This window comes from Oncorhynchus nerka, linkage group LG15 (genome assembly GCF_034236695.1).
Source record: "Oncorhynchus nerka isolate Pitt River linkage group LG15, Oner_Uvic_2.0, whole genome shotgun sequence".
Classification (NCBI taxonomy): Eukaryota; Metazoa; Chordata; class Actinopteri; order Salmoniformes; family Salmonidae; genus Oncorhynchus; species Oncorhynchus nerka.
Window position 1 is genome coordinate 66,003,072 of NC_088410.1, and position 16,695 is coordinate 66,019,766.

The following is a 16,695-nucleotide window of genomic DNA, read 5'->3' on the forward strand; positions in this document are numbered from 1 at the left end:
GAATAAGTATTTTGTATTTCAAAAATATAAATTATAGGTCTTGAAAGTATCTTGTTACAAAATATGTGGATTGTAGTTTAGGCCAATGACATACATATGACAAAATACTCAAAAGTAATTGAAATACGTATTTTCCTCTCACTAACAGAAATACTGCCATCTCTACACAATACACACACACACACACACACACACACACACACACACACACACACACACACACACACACACACACACACACACACACACACACACACACACACCCTTGTCTGTGGTAGGATGAAGATCTGTGCCCATTTCGCCAGGCTACACATTCCTCTCAGGCTGGCGCATTGCCTTGGCAACAGCCTGAAAGTGCGTGTGGAGCTGGGTGGGGCTGGGGTTGCCTCAGACTGCAGGTCAGACAGACAGACATACAGAGAGGCAGGCACGCACACACACACACACACACACACACACACACACACACACACACACACACACACACACACACACACACACACACACACACACACACACACACACACAAACAGTTCTCCAAACTGCTCTTGATCTTCCTCATATTATACACATGCACTACAAGTACAAGCATGTGCATTTAAAGATGTGTATAGTCAGCTGTGTATTTACTTGCCTGTTGCCTGCTCTAACCCTTGTGAATGGCTGGCTGTGATTGATTGACAGGTCAGCCCAAGGCCCAGCTATTGGAGCAGTCTCTGGCTGCAGACTCTACTTCTGTCACCCTGGAGAGGCTACTGCCCGACACAGAGTACGTCCTCACCCTCTACCCGCTGTTCCCCCGAAACTCTGCCTCCCCCGCCACCCTCACCTCACGGACATGTAAGTACACCACACCCTCTTTCCCATTACCCTCAGTCAGTACTTGCATGATGCATCATATCATCTTCTGTTTACCATGAACTTCAAATTATTGGTGTATTTGTATTTGTTATGGATCCCCATTGTTATGGATCCCTACTCTTTCTGGGGTCCAGCAAAAGTAAGGCAGTTTACAGTGCCTTGCGAAAGTATTCGGCCCCCTTGAACTTTGCGACCTTTTGCCACATTTCAGGCTTCAAACATAAAGATATAAAACTGTATTTTGTTTGTGAAGAATCAACAACAAGTGGGACACAATCATGAAGTGGAACGACATTTATTGGATATTTCAAACTTTTTTAACAAATCAAAAACTGAAAAATTGGGCGTGCAAAATTATTCAGCCCCCTTAAGTTAATACTTTGTAGCGCCACCTTTTGCTGCGATTACAGCTGTAAGTCGCTTGGGGTATGTCTCTATCAGTTTTGCACATCGAGAGACTGAATTTTTTCCCCATTCCTCCTTGCAAAACAGCTGGAGCTCAGTGAGGTTGGATGGAGAGCATTTGTGAACAGCAGTTTTCAGTTCTTTCCACAGATTCTCGATTGGATTCAGGTCTGGACTTTGACTTGGCCATTCTAACACCTGGATATGTTTATTTTTGAACCATTCCATTGTAGATTTTGCTTTATGTTTTGGATCATTGTCTTGTTGGAAGACAAATCTCCGTCCCAGTCTCAGGTCTTTTGCAGACTCCATCAGGTTTTCTTCCAGAATGGTCCTGTATTTGGCTCCATCCATCTTCCCATCAATTTTAACCATCTTCCCTGTCCCTGCTGAAGAAAAGCAGGCCCAAACCATGATACTGCCACCACCATGTTTGACAGTGGGGATGGTGTGTTCAGGGTGATGAGCTGTGTTGCTTTTACACCAAACATAATGTTTTGCATTGTTGCCAAAAAGTTCAATTTTGGTTTCATCTGACCAGAGCACCTTCTTCCACATGTTTGGTGTGTCTCCCAGGTGGCTTGTGGCAAACTTTAAACGACACTTTTTATGGATATCTTTAAGAAATGGCTTTCTTCTTGCCACTCTTCCATAAAGGCCAGATTTGTGCAATATACGACTGATTGTTGTCCTATGGACAGAGTGTCCCACCTCAGCTGTAGATCTCTGCAGTTCATCCAGAGTGATCATGGGCCTCTTGGCTGCATCTCTGATCAGTCTTCTCCTTGTATGAGCTGAAAGTTTAGAGGGACGGCCAGGTCTTGGTAGATTTGCAGTGGTCTGATACTCCTTCCATTTCAATATTATCGCTTGCACTGTGCTCCTTGGGATGTTTAAAGCTTGGGAAATCTTTTTGTATCCAAATCCGGCTTTAAACTTCTTCACAACAGTATCTCGGACCTGCCTGGTGTGTTCCTTGTTCTTCATGATGCTCTCTGCGCTTTTAACAGACCTCTGAGACTATCACAGTGCAGGTGCATTTATACGGAGACTTGATTACACACAGGTGGATTGTATTTATCATCATTAGTCATTTAGGTCAACATTGGATCATTCAGAGATCCTCACTGAACTTCTGGAGAGAGTTTGCTGCACTGAAAGTAAAGGGGCTGAATAATTTTGCACGCCCAATTTTTCAGTTTTTGATTTGTTAAAAAAGTTTGAAATATCCAATAAATGTCGTTCCACTTCATGATTGTGTCCCACTTGTTGTTGATTCTTCACAAAAAAATGTTGTGGAATAACGTTCCATGTAGTCATGGCTCTATGTAGTACTGTGCACCTCCCATAGTCTGTTCTGGACTTGGGGACTGTGAAGAGACCTCTTGTGGCATGTCTTGTGGGGTAAGCATGGGTGTCCGAGCTGTGTGCCAGTAGTTTAGACAGACAGCTTGGTGCATTCAACATGTCAATACCTCTCATAAATAAAAGTAGTGATGAAGTCAGTCTCTCCTCCACTGTGAGCAAGGAGAGATTGACATGCATATTATTAATATTAGCTCTCTGTGTACATCCAAGGGCCAGCCGTGCAGCCCTGTTCTGAGCCAATTGCAATTTTCCTAAGTCCTTTTTGTGGCACCTGACCACACGACTGAACAGTAGTCAAGGTGCGACAAAACTAGGGCCTGTAGGACCTGCCTTGCTGATAGTGTTGTGAAGAAGGCAGAGCATCGCTTTATTATAAACAGACTTCTCCCCATCTTAGCTACTGTTGTATCAATCATTTTTGACCATGACAGTTTACAATCTATGGTTACTCCAAGCAGTTTAGTCATCTCAACTTTCTCAGTTTCCACATTATAGATTTAGTTGAGGTTTAGTGAGTGTTTTGTTCCAAATACAATGCTTTTGGTTTTAGAAATATATAGGGCTAACTTATTCCTTGCCACCCACTCTGAAACTAACAGCAGTTCTTTGTTGAGTGTTGCAGTCATTTCAGTCGCTGTGGTAGCTGATGTGTATAGTGTTGAGTCATCCGCATACTTAGACACACTAGCTTTATTTAAAGCCAGTGTCATGTCATTAGTAAACATTGAAAAAACAAGTGGCCTAAACAGCTACCCTGGGGAATTCCTGATTCTAACTAGATTATATTTGAGAGGTTTCCATTAAAGAACACCCTCTGTGTTCTGTTAGACAGGTAACTCTTTATCCACATAATAGCAGGGGGTGTAAAGCTATAACACATATGTTTTTCCAGCAGCAGACTATGATCGATAATGTCAAAAGCTGCACTGTCTAACAAGACAGTCCCCATAATCATTTTATGATCAATTTCTCTCAGCCAATCATCAGTCATTTGTGTGTGCTGTGTGCTGTGCTTGTTGAGTGTCCTTCCCTATAAGCATGCTGAAATTCTGTTGTCAATTTGTTTCCTGTGAAATAGCATTGTATCTGGTCAAACACAGTTTGAGCCATTGTTGTGAGCCATTGTTTGTGAATGGAAGAGGAGAACAGAAGATCTACAGTTGTCATGCTCCTGAGCCTGACCTCACAGCAAGCACAGTGCCTTGTGGCAGTCATGTGAAGGCTACATTAAGAGGAAATCATTTGGAACTGTTTTTGGATGGATGGATTTCATGCCATGTAAACCATACCGATTGGCCTCATGGCCTCATGACTTTATTTGAACCATAGGTAGAAAGGTAACAGTGATCAGAAAGGTTGTCATCGCCAGATAGGGAGCTTTGCACGTCTTTCTCTGACACTATTCTTTCAAATTGTTAGAAAGTCATACTTCCATCTGGTGGTAACTATTTGCGCTGCAGTAAACATAAAAAGTCTGAAGCTCTCATATATTGTTCTTCTGTGCCCCTATTTCAGTATGTGCACTGTGTTTACAACTATTTTTGTGTGTGTTTGCGTGTGCGTGTTATGTCTGTCTTGCAGTGCGTCTAGAAGCGGCCCAGCAGCTGTCAGTGGATACTGTGTCAGAGCGTAGTGTCCGGGTGTTGTGGAGAGGAGTGGGTGGAGCCAGGGCCTACAGACTGGTCTGGGGACCATTCACTGGTAAGGAGAGAGACAGTGACATTTGACAGCAGATTATGTGCCAGTATACCCATGCACCAATCAATATAGACTTACCTTATTAACATGTATATTTACACAGAGAGGTTGTTCTTCAGAAATTTATAGTGACACAGAATGGAGTTTATGAGAGAATCAGCAAGGCTGTTAATACTTTGAATAGTGAGCAGTCAGTGACACAATTTATACGTGCACAACAACTGTCCTTTTCTTTCACCCCTCCATACCTTCCTCTATCTTCTCTCCTCTGCTCTCCTCTCCTCTCCCCCACCCATCTCTCCCTCTCTCCTCTCCCCCATCTCTCCTCTCTCCCCATCTCTCCTCTCCGCCCTCTCTCCTCTCCCCACACCCTTCTCTCCACTCCCCTCTCTCCTTCTCCCCACCCATCTCTCATCTCTCCCTCTCTCCTCTCCCCCATCTCTCCTCTCTCCCCATTACTCCTCTCCGCCCTCTCTCCTCTCCCCACCCCTCTCTTCTCTCCCCCGTCTCTCCTCTCTCCCCCTCTCCCCTCCCCCTCTCCTCTCCCCTCTCTCCTTCTCCCCACCCCTCTCTCCTCTCTCTCCCCTCTCTCCTCTCCCCCACCCACCCACCCACCCATCACTCCTCTCACCCCACCCCCTCTCCTCTCCCCACTCCCCTCTCTCCTTCCCCCCACCCCTCTCTCCTCTCCTTTCCCCCACCCTCCTCTCCTCCCACCCATCTCTCCTGTTTCCTCTCCCTCCATCCCTCTCTCCTCTCCCCCTGCCTCTGTGTCTCTCCCAGGTCGTGATGTGGAATCTGTGGAGGTGGCTGGTGACAGTGAGACTCACACCCTGTTGAACCTGCAGCCAGACACTGAGTACATTGTCACTGTCATTGCTCTCTACGAAGGCAACACAGAGGGTCCTGGTGCGACCACCAGGTTCAAGATAGGTATAGAGCTACACACACACCCATGTATGCATGGCAGACACGCATACACACACACACAACACGCATACACAACACACACACACAATTCAGTAACTTCCTAAGCACATTACAAAGTTAAGCAAATTTGGAGAGATCACTGAAACAGATTTCCCTCTCCTCCTCTCTCGCTCTCATTCTATTTTCCTCTCGTTCTATTTTCCTCTCACTCTATTTTCCTCTGTCTTTGTCCCATTAACTTCCACTTGTGGTTCATTTTAGCCAATGAAAGAATGCCTTTATGAAAGACTATTTCTGCTGCGTCCAACAGACCATAGTGTAAAGGAGGATAATAGAGGCACCTTTTTTGGAAGTTAAATCTGTTGCACACATGCATACTGTGCAGAAAACACACACACAAACACACACACACATACAGCTTCCTGTGTATGACACATTTTTGAGGGATGTCTTCACTTAACAGGGATTTGTGTTGTTTGAGTTAAAGCTGAGTCATCATCATGTTTATTGGTCTGGATTATAATCAGAGAGGGGGTAGCGTACTGTAGTTATTTAATACAGAATGCCTCCTAATGCTCCTCTCTGGGATCTTTGATCTCAAATGAAAGGGGAAACACACAATGTTTGTGTAGCTAAGAGTTGTTCTAAATAAGTGTACCGGCAGTCCAACTAAGATGCATTATGAATTGAAATCCCGTCTAATAGCTGATTATAAACTGGGTGGTTCGAGCCCTGAATGCTGATTGGCTGAAAGCCGTGGTATATCAGCTATAGCACGGGTATTACGAAACATTTATTTTTACTGTTCTAAATACGTTGGTAACCAGTTTATAATAGCAAGGCACCTTGGGCGTTTGCGGTAAGAACAGCCCTTAGCTGTGGCATATTGGCCATATACCACACCCCCTTGTGCCTTATTGCTTAAATATCCCCTTGTTGGTTCCGTTTTTCTGTGCTCTATTTTATTTACTTATCAAATAAGGAACACTCAAAATGTGCACTTATAAATCATAACAATTTTAATCAAAATACAGCTGTAGACAGAAGTCAAAGATCAAACATCACACATACAACTGATGTCTCTCCTGAGTTCTGCCCCATAGGAAAAGTCCCAAGTTATTTTATTAAGCCCGAAGTCCAGCCCTAGTGATGTTACTGCATACGTCATTACCTGCTACTCATCCGACCAAGCCCATGCATACGCAGCTATACAAACTTACAAGAGAGAAACAATAGTTCCAGTGTTTTCTAAAGCCTCAGCAGTAAATGTCCACTCCCCCAAGTTGATTTATAGAAGTATGTCTGACTAGCCTCTTATCTATTTTACTCCCCTGCAGGGCTCTATGTTTATCTTTGAAGTGCTTTCTCACAGACCCCATGCAATAATTAACACATTTCTCAGACCATTTCTTTATAATATGCAGAGACTTAGTAAAGACTGTGGAACAATTTAAAAAACTTCAAATTAATATATACTGTATATTGTTAATCAGTAGTCTAGGACCCTATAAATGTGGAGTAGGAGGAGTCCCATAGCCCCCCCCTCCTTCTATTAATACAATATAAGCATAGTCAATTATTATATTACATCAAACATTTGGTGCAGCCCCTATCATGACCCCAATTTGACCCCATCACCCTGAATGGGTTTTTAAGAGGTTCTGGCATACCATGATATATCAGTTGATAAGACCCATGGTTGGGTTGTGTCTCTGTTCCCCCCATGCAGAGCGTCTGGAGCAGCAGGTGCTGAGGGCAGCCACCACCGGGCCCTCCTCCATCCGCCTCACCTGGAACTACATCCAGTCTGCCAGGGGATACCGCCTGGAGTGGAGGCAGGGGGAAGGTCAGACACACACACACACTCATGCTTGCATACACACGTAAGGACACACACACGTACACTCACACATACAAGCAAAAGTTTCATGTACTTTCGAACCCCTCAACATTGAGTACACCGATCCACGCACACAAACATAGATGTACCCTCGCTGACTGACTGCCTTACTGTAGTCTCTCTCTCCTCAGGTGGCAGAATGCAGAGTCAGTCATTCTCCAGGAACACCACTATTTATGATCTGTCAGGGCTGCAGCCCAGCACTGAGTATGTCATCACCTTGTTCACCCTGTATGAGGGACGAGAAGAGGCCACCCCCGTCTCCACCTCTCCCACAGGTCCGAGATAGGGTCAGGCGCGACCCGCTTTGTTTTAGCCCCTTTGTATTTTATATTTACTTCTATATTTCACTTATTATTTGTATCTTATTTGTTTCGCCATTTTACTGACTTCCCCCCCCCCTCATGTGTACAGTGGAACAGCCGGTGGGGAGGGTGTCCAACCTGCGAGTGGTAGAGTACCTGGGCAGCACTGTGCGACTGGGATGGACAGGGGTAGCCGGGGCAACGCAGTACCGTATCCTCATGGTCAACACTGAAGGTAAGGGCACATCTCAAATGACGCTTTATTCTCTCCCTATATAGTGCACTACTTTAGACCGGATCTCACATATGTTTTAACACTCTGTACTTACAGCGCAAACAGAGGAAACCCGCAGTATCCCTGGAAGCCAGACGACCCTTGACCTTAGGGGTCTGACAGAGGGCGTGTCTTATGGGGTCAGCGTGACAGCTGTGGTGGGAGACAGCGAGGGGGACCCAGTCACTGTCTACATCAAATCAGGTGAGACACACACACACACAAACACACTGATTGTATGCTAGTACATGCTCCAGCCTGTGAGAGAGAGGATGTGGATGGATTGAATGCGTGCAGATCTTGGCTAAGGGCTGCAGGGTGTTTGCCAGTTTGGTAAACAGTGCTTTGCTGTGGCTTTGTGATGAATGGCTGCCAGCTGATTGTCAATGTGAATAGGTGGTGAATAGTGATACTGAGGGGAGGTGAGCTGAGGCAAGCACAGACAGAGATAAAAGAAGAGGGCTGTGTTTAGTAGGCAAGATGTTTTGAAATGGGAAATGTAAGTTTGATATTGTGCATGGGAAATAGTTTGGTGGTGCACTGAACCGCAATGTTCTTATCGATGTGTGATTTCAGAACAAGCATTGGAGAGAGTGACAAACCTGCGTGTGACAAACACCAATGGTCGGCGACTCCGAATCGCCTGGACAGGGGTTTCCGGGGCGACAGGGTACAGGGTCACTTGGAGACAAGGCAACAGTAAGTGTCAGCTGAATTATGCTTGGAATGATTTTGTGATAAACTAGTCCTCAGAAATACAATGTTGTGATAACATAATTATAGCAGCAGTCCCTATTTTATATGTATGTGTTACTTTCTCTCACCTCGTCTTTTATATAGAGCAGTGTCCCAGTGTGTCTTTAACATTGTGTATCTCTCCTAGATGCGGAGCAGTCCCGTGTTCTGGGGCCAGAGGCCTCGTCCTACACGGTGGAGGGGCTGCAGCCAGACACAGCTGTGGTCCTGGGCGTGGCGGCTGTGATTGGTCAACGTATCGGGGAGGTGGTCACCCTCTCGGCCAGGACCAATGGCAACAACGGCTCAAGCACGGTTAGCGGCCTGCGTATCATTGATGCCACCTCTCAGAGGATACGCATCACATGGTCACCAGTCTCCAGGGCAACTGGCTACAAGATTACCTGGCGCAGTGGAAATGGTAGGCGTGGTTAGGATAAGTGAGATGGGTGTTATCTGACGTATAAATTACATTCCTAAGGATCCTTACCTTAGGTCTCAAAGCGCATTAAGGCTCAAAGAACACATTGTATTGGGATTGTCTAGTAGTTGCTGTAGTCTAGTAATACAGTAGTAGCAATCCCCAGTAGCGTTCACCTCGTTGCCTGACCCATAGAGAATGATAGAGGCCTCTAGTGGCCAAAAGGCTGTTTTAGCATGGCCAGAGCCATTGAGGGCTTACACCATTTTAATGTAGTCAACTGTGTGTGGCTTACAACTTTATTGGCTGATATCCCTGTTGGAGTCATGTTCAAGCAGTTCATCAGGAGGGATCAGCCAATTGTAAAGAAAAACATTTACTACTTCAAAATGGAGATTGCCTCAATGGCGCTACCTGTGCACTCCCAGACCGCATAATTGGAACTAAACTCAGCAAAAAAAGAAACGTCCCTTTTTCAGGACCCTGTCTTTTAAAGATAATTCGTAAAAATCCAAATAACTTCACAGATCTTCATTGTGAAGGGTTTAAACACTGTTTCCCATGCTTGTTCAATGAACCATAAACAATTCATGAACATGCACCTGTGGGACAGTCGTTAAGACACTAACAGCTTACAGACGGTAGGCAATTAAGGTCACAGTTATGAAAACTTAGGACACTAAAAGAGGCCTTTCTACTGACTCTGAAAAACACCAAAAGAAAGATTCCCAGGGTCCCTGCTCATCTGCGTGAATGTGCCTTAGGCATGCTGCAAGCAGGCATGAGGACTGCAGATGTGGCCAGAGTAATAAATTGCAATATCCGTACTGTGAGATGCCTAAGACAGCGCTACACGGAGACAGGATGGACAGTTGATCGTCCTCGCAGTGGCAGACCACGTGTAACAACACCTGCACAGGATTGGTACATCCGAACATCACACCTCCGGGACAGGTACAGGATGGCATCAACAACTGCTCGAGTTACACCAGGAACGCACAATCCCTCCATCAGTGCTCAGACTGTCCGCAATAGGCTGAGAGAGGCTGGACTGAGGGCTTGTAGGCCTGTTGTAAGGCAGGTCCTCACCAGACATCACCAGCAACAATGTCGCCTATGGGCACAAACCCACCATCGCTGGACCAGACAGGACTGGCAAAAAGTGCTCTTCACTGACGAGTTGCGGTTTTGTCTCACCAGGGGTGATGGTCGGATTGGCGTTTATCGTCGAAGGAATGAGCGTTACACCGAGGCCTGTACTCTGGAGCGAGATCGATTTGGAGGTAGAGGGTCCGTCATGGTCTGGGGCGGTGTGTCACAGTATCATCGGACCGAGCTTGTTGTCATTGCAGGCAATCTCAACGCTGTGCGTTACAGGGAAGACATCCTCCTCCCTCATGTGGTACCCTTCCTGCAGGCTCATCCTGACATGGCCCTCCAGTATGACAATGCCACCAGCCATACTGCTCATTCTGTGCATGATTTCCTGGAAGACAGGAATGTCAGTGTTCTGCCATGGCCAGTGAAAAGCCCTGATCTCAATCCCACTGAGCACGTCTGGGACCTGTTGGATTGGAGGGTGAGGGCTAGGGCCATTCTCCTCAGAAATGTCTGGGAACTTGCAGGTGCCTTGGTAGAAGAATGGGGTAACATCTCACAGGAAGAACTGGCAAATCTGGTGCAGTCCATGAGGAGGAGATGCACTGCAGTACTTAATGCATCTGTTGGCCACACCAGATACTGACTGTTACTTTTGATTTTGACACCCCCTTTGTTCAGGGACACATTATTCCATTTCTGTTAGTCACATGTCTGTGGAACTTGTTCAGTTTGTCTCAGTTATTGAATGTTGTTATGTTCATACAAATATTTACACATAAACGCAGTTGACAGTGAGAGGACATTTCTTTTTTTTCGCTGAGGGATGCTTTCTCTATCATTCTTTATGGCCTGACCCCATCTGTCTACAGGAGTGGAGTCCTCCCGCACGGTGGCCGCTGATGTCACTTCCTTCACCATCGACAGCCTTCAGGAAGACTCCTCCTACCGGGTCTCAGTCTCCTCACTGATTGGGTCTCGGGAAGGATACCCCACCTCCCTGAACACCAGAACAGGTAGGTACCCTATCACTCCATTACCAAATTGACCCCTAACCCCTTCTCTTCTTGATAACCCATAGTAGATTTGAATGAGTTGGTTAACTGTCAACAATATGGTAACAGCTTCACTTAGCCCTCACTTAGTAAATAAAAAAATTGATTGAATTAATTAAACGAGTGCTATCCTATAGAACAATGCTTGTAAATTGGTGACTGATCTCTTCCACTTCTCTGTCCTCAAGAGTCAGACCAGTTGGTGGTGGGAACAGTGACTTCACTCAAAGCCCAAGAGTCCCGCGGTGAGGTCGTCAGAGTAACATGGGTGGGCGTGCAGGGAGCGACAGCCTATCGTGTGGCTTGGAAGCGAATTGACGGTGAGAGATTTGATTAGCTTTACTCTTTTGAAATGTGAATGATATTCCCATTATGTTTCATTATTAAATAGTGTACTATCCATAGCTCATTATAATATAGGAATTACCTCTATTCCCACCAGCCACACTTAACATAAATATATATATATATATATATATACACACACACACAGAAAATTGGCCAGTGTTACCTCGTGTTGAGTTTTCGGTGTAACATTTCTAGTGTTGATTCAGATGTTAAATTAACACTCGTTGTTGTAAAATAACCCCGCTGTTGGTGTTAATAACCAGTGTTAAACCAAAACCACACCCATCATTATCATATTTACCAGCATCCTCTAATGCAGGTGGATTTTTAGAATTGCTGTTTTCAATTTCTATGTTTTTGTATGTGCATTGATTGACTAATTCACCTTGTGTTACTCAAATATAAATAGTATACATTTTTCTGTTACTTAGACGTTGCATCCGTTACTGAAAGGTTGTTCTAGTTAACCCATAAGAGTCTAAGGCTTTATGCTTTGTATTGTGTTAAATAATTACATTTTAATGATAACATATTCACTTAGGATCTCACTAGGATTGCCTGAAAATGGATGGATATATGAAAATGGATGGATATATGTCTTTGTCACTAACAAATACAGTCGTAGGTGGTAATTTTACACTTCACACGAAAGGCAAAGCTCTCTGGGAAATATGTACATAAGGCTTGAACCTAAGCAGTTTGTTAATTTAACACTCCGTATAGACACTGGACCAGTGTTAAATGTCACACTGTCACTGTTGATTTAACAGTGGAGAATTTGCTGTGTATTAATAAAACATGGCAGCCATTTTGTGCCAGCCCACTCACCACCACCCCTTCTGTCTTGGTATAGGTGGGGAGGAGAGGAGTCAGCTGGTAGGTGGTGACCTCACAGCGGTGGACCTGGAGCAGCTGGACCCAGGGGCTCAGTATGAGGTGCAGGTCATGGCCCTGGTTCAGAACAGAGAGGGATCCCCAGTCTCTGTCAGAGTCACAACACGTGAGTTACACTACAGTCTTAAAGAAAAGAGACTGTGCAGTTACATTGTACCTCTGTTTGATTAGAATGGATATGAAAACATTGGAAGGTACAACTTTACAGAATTACTATGAAGCAAGGTTGGGGTAAATTACAGTCAAATCACAAAGTAAACTAAATTCCTATTCCAAATGGTCCTCATTGAAAAGCACTGAAGATAATTGGAATGTCAGTGTACTTCCTGAATTCACTGGAAAGCGTACTGCTCTGTACTGTGTTCCCTCTTTCAATTTTTTCAGTATTTCCTTGCTCATTGTGCATTTCTGTGTGTGTGTGTGTGTGTGTGTGTGTGTGTGTGTGTGTGTGTGTGTGTGTGTGTGTGTGTAGCTGGGGAACCTGTTGCTGTGGACCGTGTGGAGGGAGTCAGGGTGCTGGAGGCTACCCCAAGGGTGCTGCGTCTGGTCTGGAGAGGAATGGCTGGGGTCACAGGGTACCGCCTCTACTGGAGATCAGCCCTGGGTAAACACACACATACACACACACACACACACACACACACACACAGGTATGTAGATAAAATGCTCATCCAAACAAATGTTTGCAATTTAATATTTATTTACGTTTTCTAATATTCTCTACTGGTTCCATGCAGGTGAGGCTGAATCGAGCCGTCTGATACGCCGAGATGCGACCTCGTTTGACCTGGATGGTCTGCGGCCTGGGGTGAGCTACACAATGAGGCTGGCTGCCATCTTCAGGGACAGAGAGAGTCAAGCTGTCACTATCACAGCCTCCACAGGTACACTTCTCTGCCCACACCATCTCCTCTCCTTTCATTCACTATAGTTATGGACTGGAGTTTTCCTGGCCATGTGACCAGACTAAGATCAAACCTTATAAAAGCCCAAGGTTTTTGTGGTTATGGCTATAGGTTCTAACTGTTGTATAGTCACAACCTCTTAATGTTCTCTATCACACGATTACTGAAGTCACTCACATACGGTTGTCTCTCTCTTAACTGATCACTCACTCCTCCTCTCCTCCCTTTAGCTCCCCTACAGCCTGTAACAGGTCTGCGTGTGGCAGAGGTTACCCAGAATTCTGTGTTGTTAGGCTGGGTTCCACTGACTGGTGCCACAGGATATATCCTGCGCTGGAAAGAGGAGAGAGGTGAAACAAAAACACTGCATAATGGGGTCACATTTGGTAGTTTATTGACTATGTTCCACAATGAAAGGTTGATCGCTAATCGTTGTTTGTGTGTGATTGTGTGTGTATGTACTTGTACGTACTTGTCTGTGTGGGTGCCTGTGTGTGTTTGGTCTCTAACCAGATACTGGTCCGGGTCAATCCACCACGCTGCCTGGGTCATCCAGCTCCTACAGGGTGACAGGGCTACGTCTGGGCCTGAGATACCGCTTCACCCTGCAGCCCAACTTCCAGAGGGAGGTGGGCCCTGAGACCTCAGTGGACGAACGCACTGGTAAGACTGATCACTCCTTTTTAACCAGTCACTCCATTCCATCCCTTCTCCTTAGTCCTCATACTGGCCCATTATGTTCCAACCCCTCCTCTCTCACTGTGTCTCTGTCTTCAGTGTGTGTGGGTGGTCGTCTCGACGTGGTATTCCTGGTTCCAGCTTCCAGGGGCCGGGCCAGCCTGGCTGATTCTCTGCTCTCCCTCCTGACCAGCGCTGCTGGCTCCCTCACCACCATTGGAGAACGGGACTCACAGGTACTGTACACATACAGACGTCTGTGATATGTGTGTGTTGGCTGCTAGTTTTCTTCTGTGTGATTCTGTGGCATGTTCTTTCTGTATCCTCCAGCTGGGGATTGTAGTGTACAGCGCCCGACCCAAGGTCTGGTTCCTGCTAAATCGCCATAGCAACAGTGAGACGCTGCTTCAGGAGATCCTGTCCACGCCTTTTGAGGATGGCCCAGGGAATGCTATAGGTGTGTGTGTTTTGTACGTACTTGTGTGAGTTTGTGTGAGTGTGGATGCCTGTGCATGTGTATATGTAACATTGAGAGGTATAGAGATCCTTACTTCAAATAACCCGTTTTTGCATGGACATTGCCATTGAGGGCTTCTGCCATTTTAGTGTTAACTTGGTGGGGATTTCTATAGGTTGGGAGCGATCAGCCAATGCTCAGAGCATTGCCTTCTTCAAATTGGTTTGCCTAGTTTGTAAATGGTTTTAAGCTATATCACCGCCATCTAGTGGCCACAATAAATGAATGACACATAACATTTGGTTCAAGACTGCAGGTGGCAGTAAATCACCAATATTAGCTATACACTTTTTTCAAACATCAAAAGAAGAAGAAAACGTACTACTTTAAAATAGATATAACCTCAGTGGCGATTCCAATGCTGTCACAGATACCATAATGGCACAGATACAAAGTTGAGATCTCTATACATCTCTATGGTGATATTTAAATGTATATCTCCCCCTGCAGGCCAGGCAATGACTTTCACCAGACAGTTCCTTCTCAGCCCCACAGCTGGTCGTAGACCCAGAGTCCCTGGTGCGGTGGTGATCATTGCAGATGAAAAATCCTCCGACAACATCACTGTCCCAGCCAGTGTTGTCAAAGCCTCAGGTAGCCTCACACAGACTGTGTTGAGAGCATTAAACACACAAGCACATATACAGCAACTGCACATCTCTACTAATGGAATTTTCTACAGTCAATTTTAACCTACAGTCCCTTGTCACACACTGTTTTAAAACTAACATTTTGAACAATAAATAGAAACATGCCCAATATTTTGTGTGTGTGTGTATCAGGAGTGACGGTGCTGGCGGTGGGTATAGGTAGGGCGGACTCTGAGGAGCTGCGCCAGGCAGTGACAGATGGCAGCACCCAGAACATTCTATATGCCCGTGATGCCACCCAGCTGGGCACCCTGCACGCCGACCTGGCTGACCTGCTGTGTGGCGTCGCCAGGATACCAGAGGGAGTGGTGAGATAAGAGGGGAAAAGTTGGTGGGGAGGGGAGGGGAGGTGAGAGAGAGAGATTAGAAGTCAGACCATGCTGTAGATCCCATGATTTTGCTGTCAATGTAGCCTCTCCCGGTCAGTCAGTGAATCATTTCCAGGGACTCAGTGACAACAATATGGTGGAGTGCTCTGTGTCTCAGTGTGTATGTTGCTGTTTTCTATATCAGGGGCCAGTGACAGAGCAGTGTACCGTACAGTGTCCTCGGGTGAGTTACTGTACTTTACCTCATCCATCCACACACACACATAGCCATCATTACACTCTCACCACACCTTTCAACTTCTGTGTGCTCTCTTTTTCATCCCTCTTTGCCCTGCTATCTCTCATATCTGTCCATTTTACTCTCTAGGGTGACAGGGGGGAGCGAGGAGGAAAGGTAACAATTGAATTGTTTTAATACCATTTTCTGTTACTGTATGTTGTCTTGGAAGCTCTATGGTCAGTAGTTGTGTCAGATGTCCTGATCAGTTACTCTGTTACAGGGAGAGAGTGGAAGAGACGGTGCTGACGGACGCAAAGGAGAGCCTGTGAGTCTTTCACCACTGATTACTGATCTAATACTGATAGCTCAAACATTAGCATCCACGTATCATCAACTGAGATTGTGTGTGTGTGTGTGTGTGTGTGTGATTTCCAGGGTCGTGATGGTTTGCCTGGCAGGGAGGGCCCCAGAGGGCCTGAGGGGCGACAGGGTCAGCCTGGCCGAAGTGAGGACCCCTCCGTGGGGGTCAGAGGGGAGAAGGGGGAGAGGGTGAGTACACATTAACACTTATACTCAACACTTGTACTGTTGTAGTGTACTGCTGTAGTGATGTAGTGAACAGATGTAGGATCTTAATTTGATCACTCTTGTTGCTAAGAATGTTGCTGAGGATATGCAAACTTGTAGTGTATCTGAGGTTTAAAAAGGCTTCTAAAGTTTGTAATTTCCACTTTAAAATGTCAGATTTGATTTAACCCAACTAAAAATGTATCAACCTCTTCAAACATGTATGTTCATTATAATCCACATTTCCTGTAGGATTATTTTCCTGCTGTAGGATTATTTTCCTGCTGTAGCAAACTGGCTCAAATTAAGATCCTACATCTGTACTGCTGTATTTACTGTTGTTTATTCTCCAGGGTTTTCCTGGTCTGGATGGGAATCCAGGGTTGCCAGGGCGACCAGGGACTCCAGGCCCTGGAGGTGTCCCGGTGAGTAGTCAGGGGCCACAGTTACTGCCAGGGGCAATCACAATGTGTAAATCAACTTGCCAATAACATAGGTTTTTTATCCTGATGTTCTAATACTGTAAGTAGTTGATGG

General features: G+C 45.6%; 1 protein-coding gene across 1 annotated transcript in view; it reads left to right on the plus strand.

Moving 5' to 3' along the window:
• LOC115142319 (collagen alpha-1(VII) chain-like) overlaps positions 1-16,695 on the plus strand; it is an 89,273-nt gene that overhangs the window by 24,917 nt on the left and 47,661 nt on the right. The window contains 25 exon segments of the mRNA XM_065001808.1: positions 685-840; positions 4,216-4,335; positions 5,116-5,265; positions 6,992-7,108; positions 7,294-7,440; positions 7,577-7,702; positions 7,799-7,945; positions 8,318-8,440; positions 8,625-8,897; positions 10,868-11,011; positions 11,239-11,370; positions 12,252-12,398; positions 12,765-12,896; positions 13,030-13,176; positions 13,428-13,547; positions 13,711-13,860; positions 13,975-14,111; positions 14,206-14,332; positions 14,843-14,986; positions 15,175-15,350; positions 15,556-15,594; positions 15,739-15,765; positions 15,872-15,916; positions 16,027-16,140; positions 16,512-16,583. Of these exon segments, the coding sequence (XP_064857880.1) occupies positions 685-840; positions 4,216-4,335; positions 5,116-5,265; positions 6,992-7,108; positions 7,294-7,440; positions 7,577-7,702; positions 7,799-7,945; positions 8,318-8,440; positions 8,625-8,897; positions 10,868-11,011; positions 11,239-11,370; positions 12,252-12,398; positions 12,765-12,896; positions 13,030-13,176; positions 13,428-13,547; positions 13,711-13,860; positions 13,975-14,111; positions 14,206-14,332; positions 14,843-14,986; positions 15,175-15,350; positions 15,556-15,594; positions 15,739-15,765; positions 15,872-15,916; positions 16,027-16,140; positions 16,512-16,583 (3,212 nt within the window).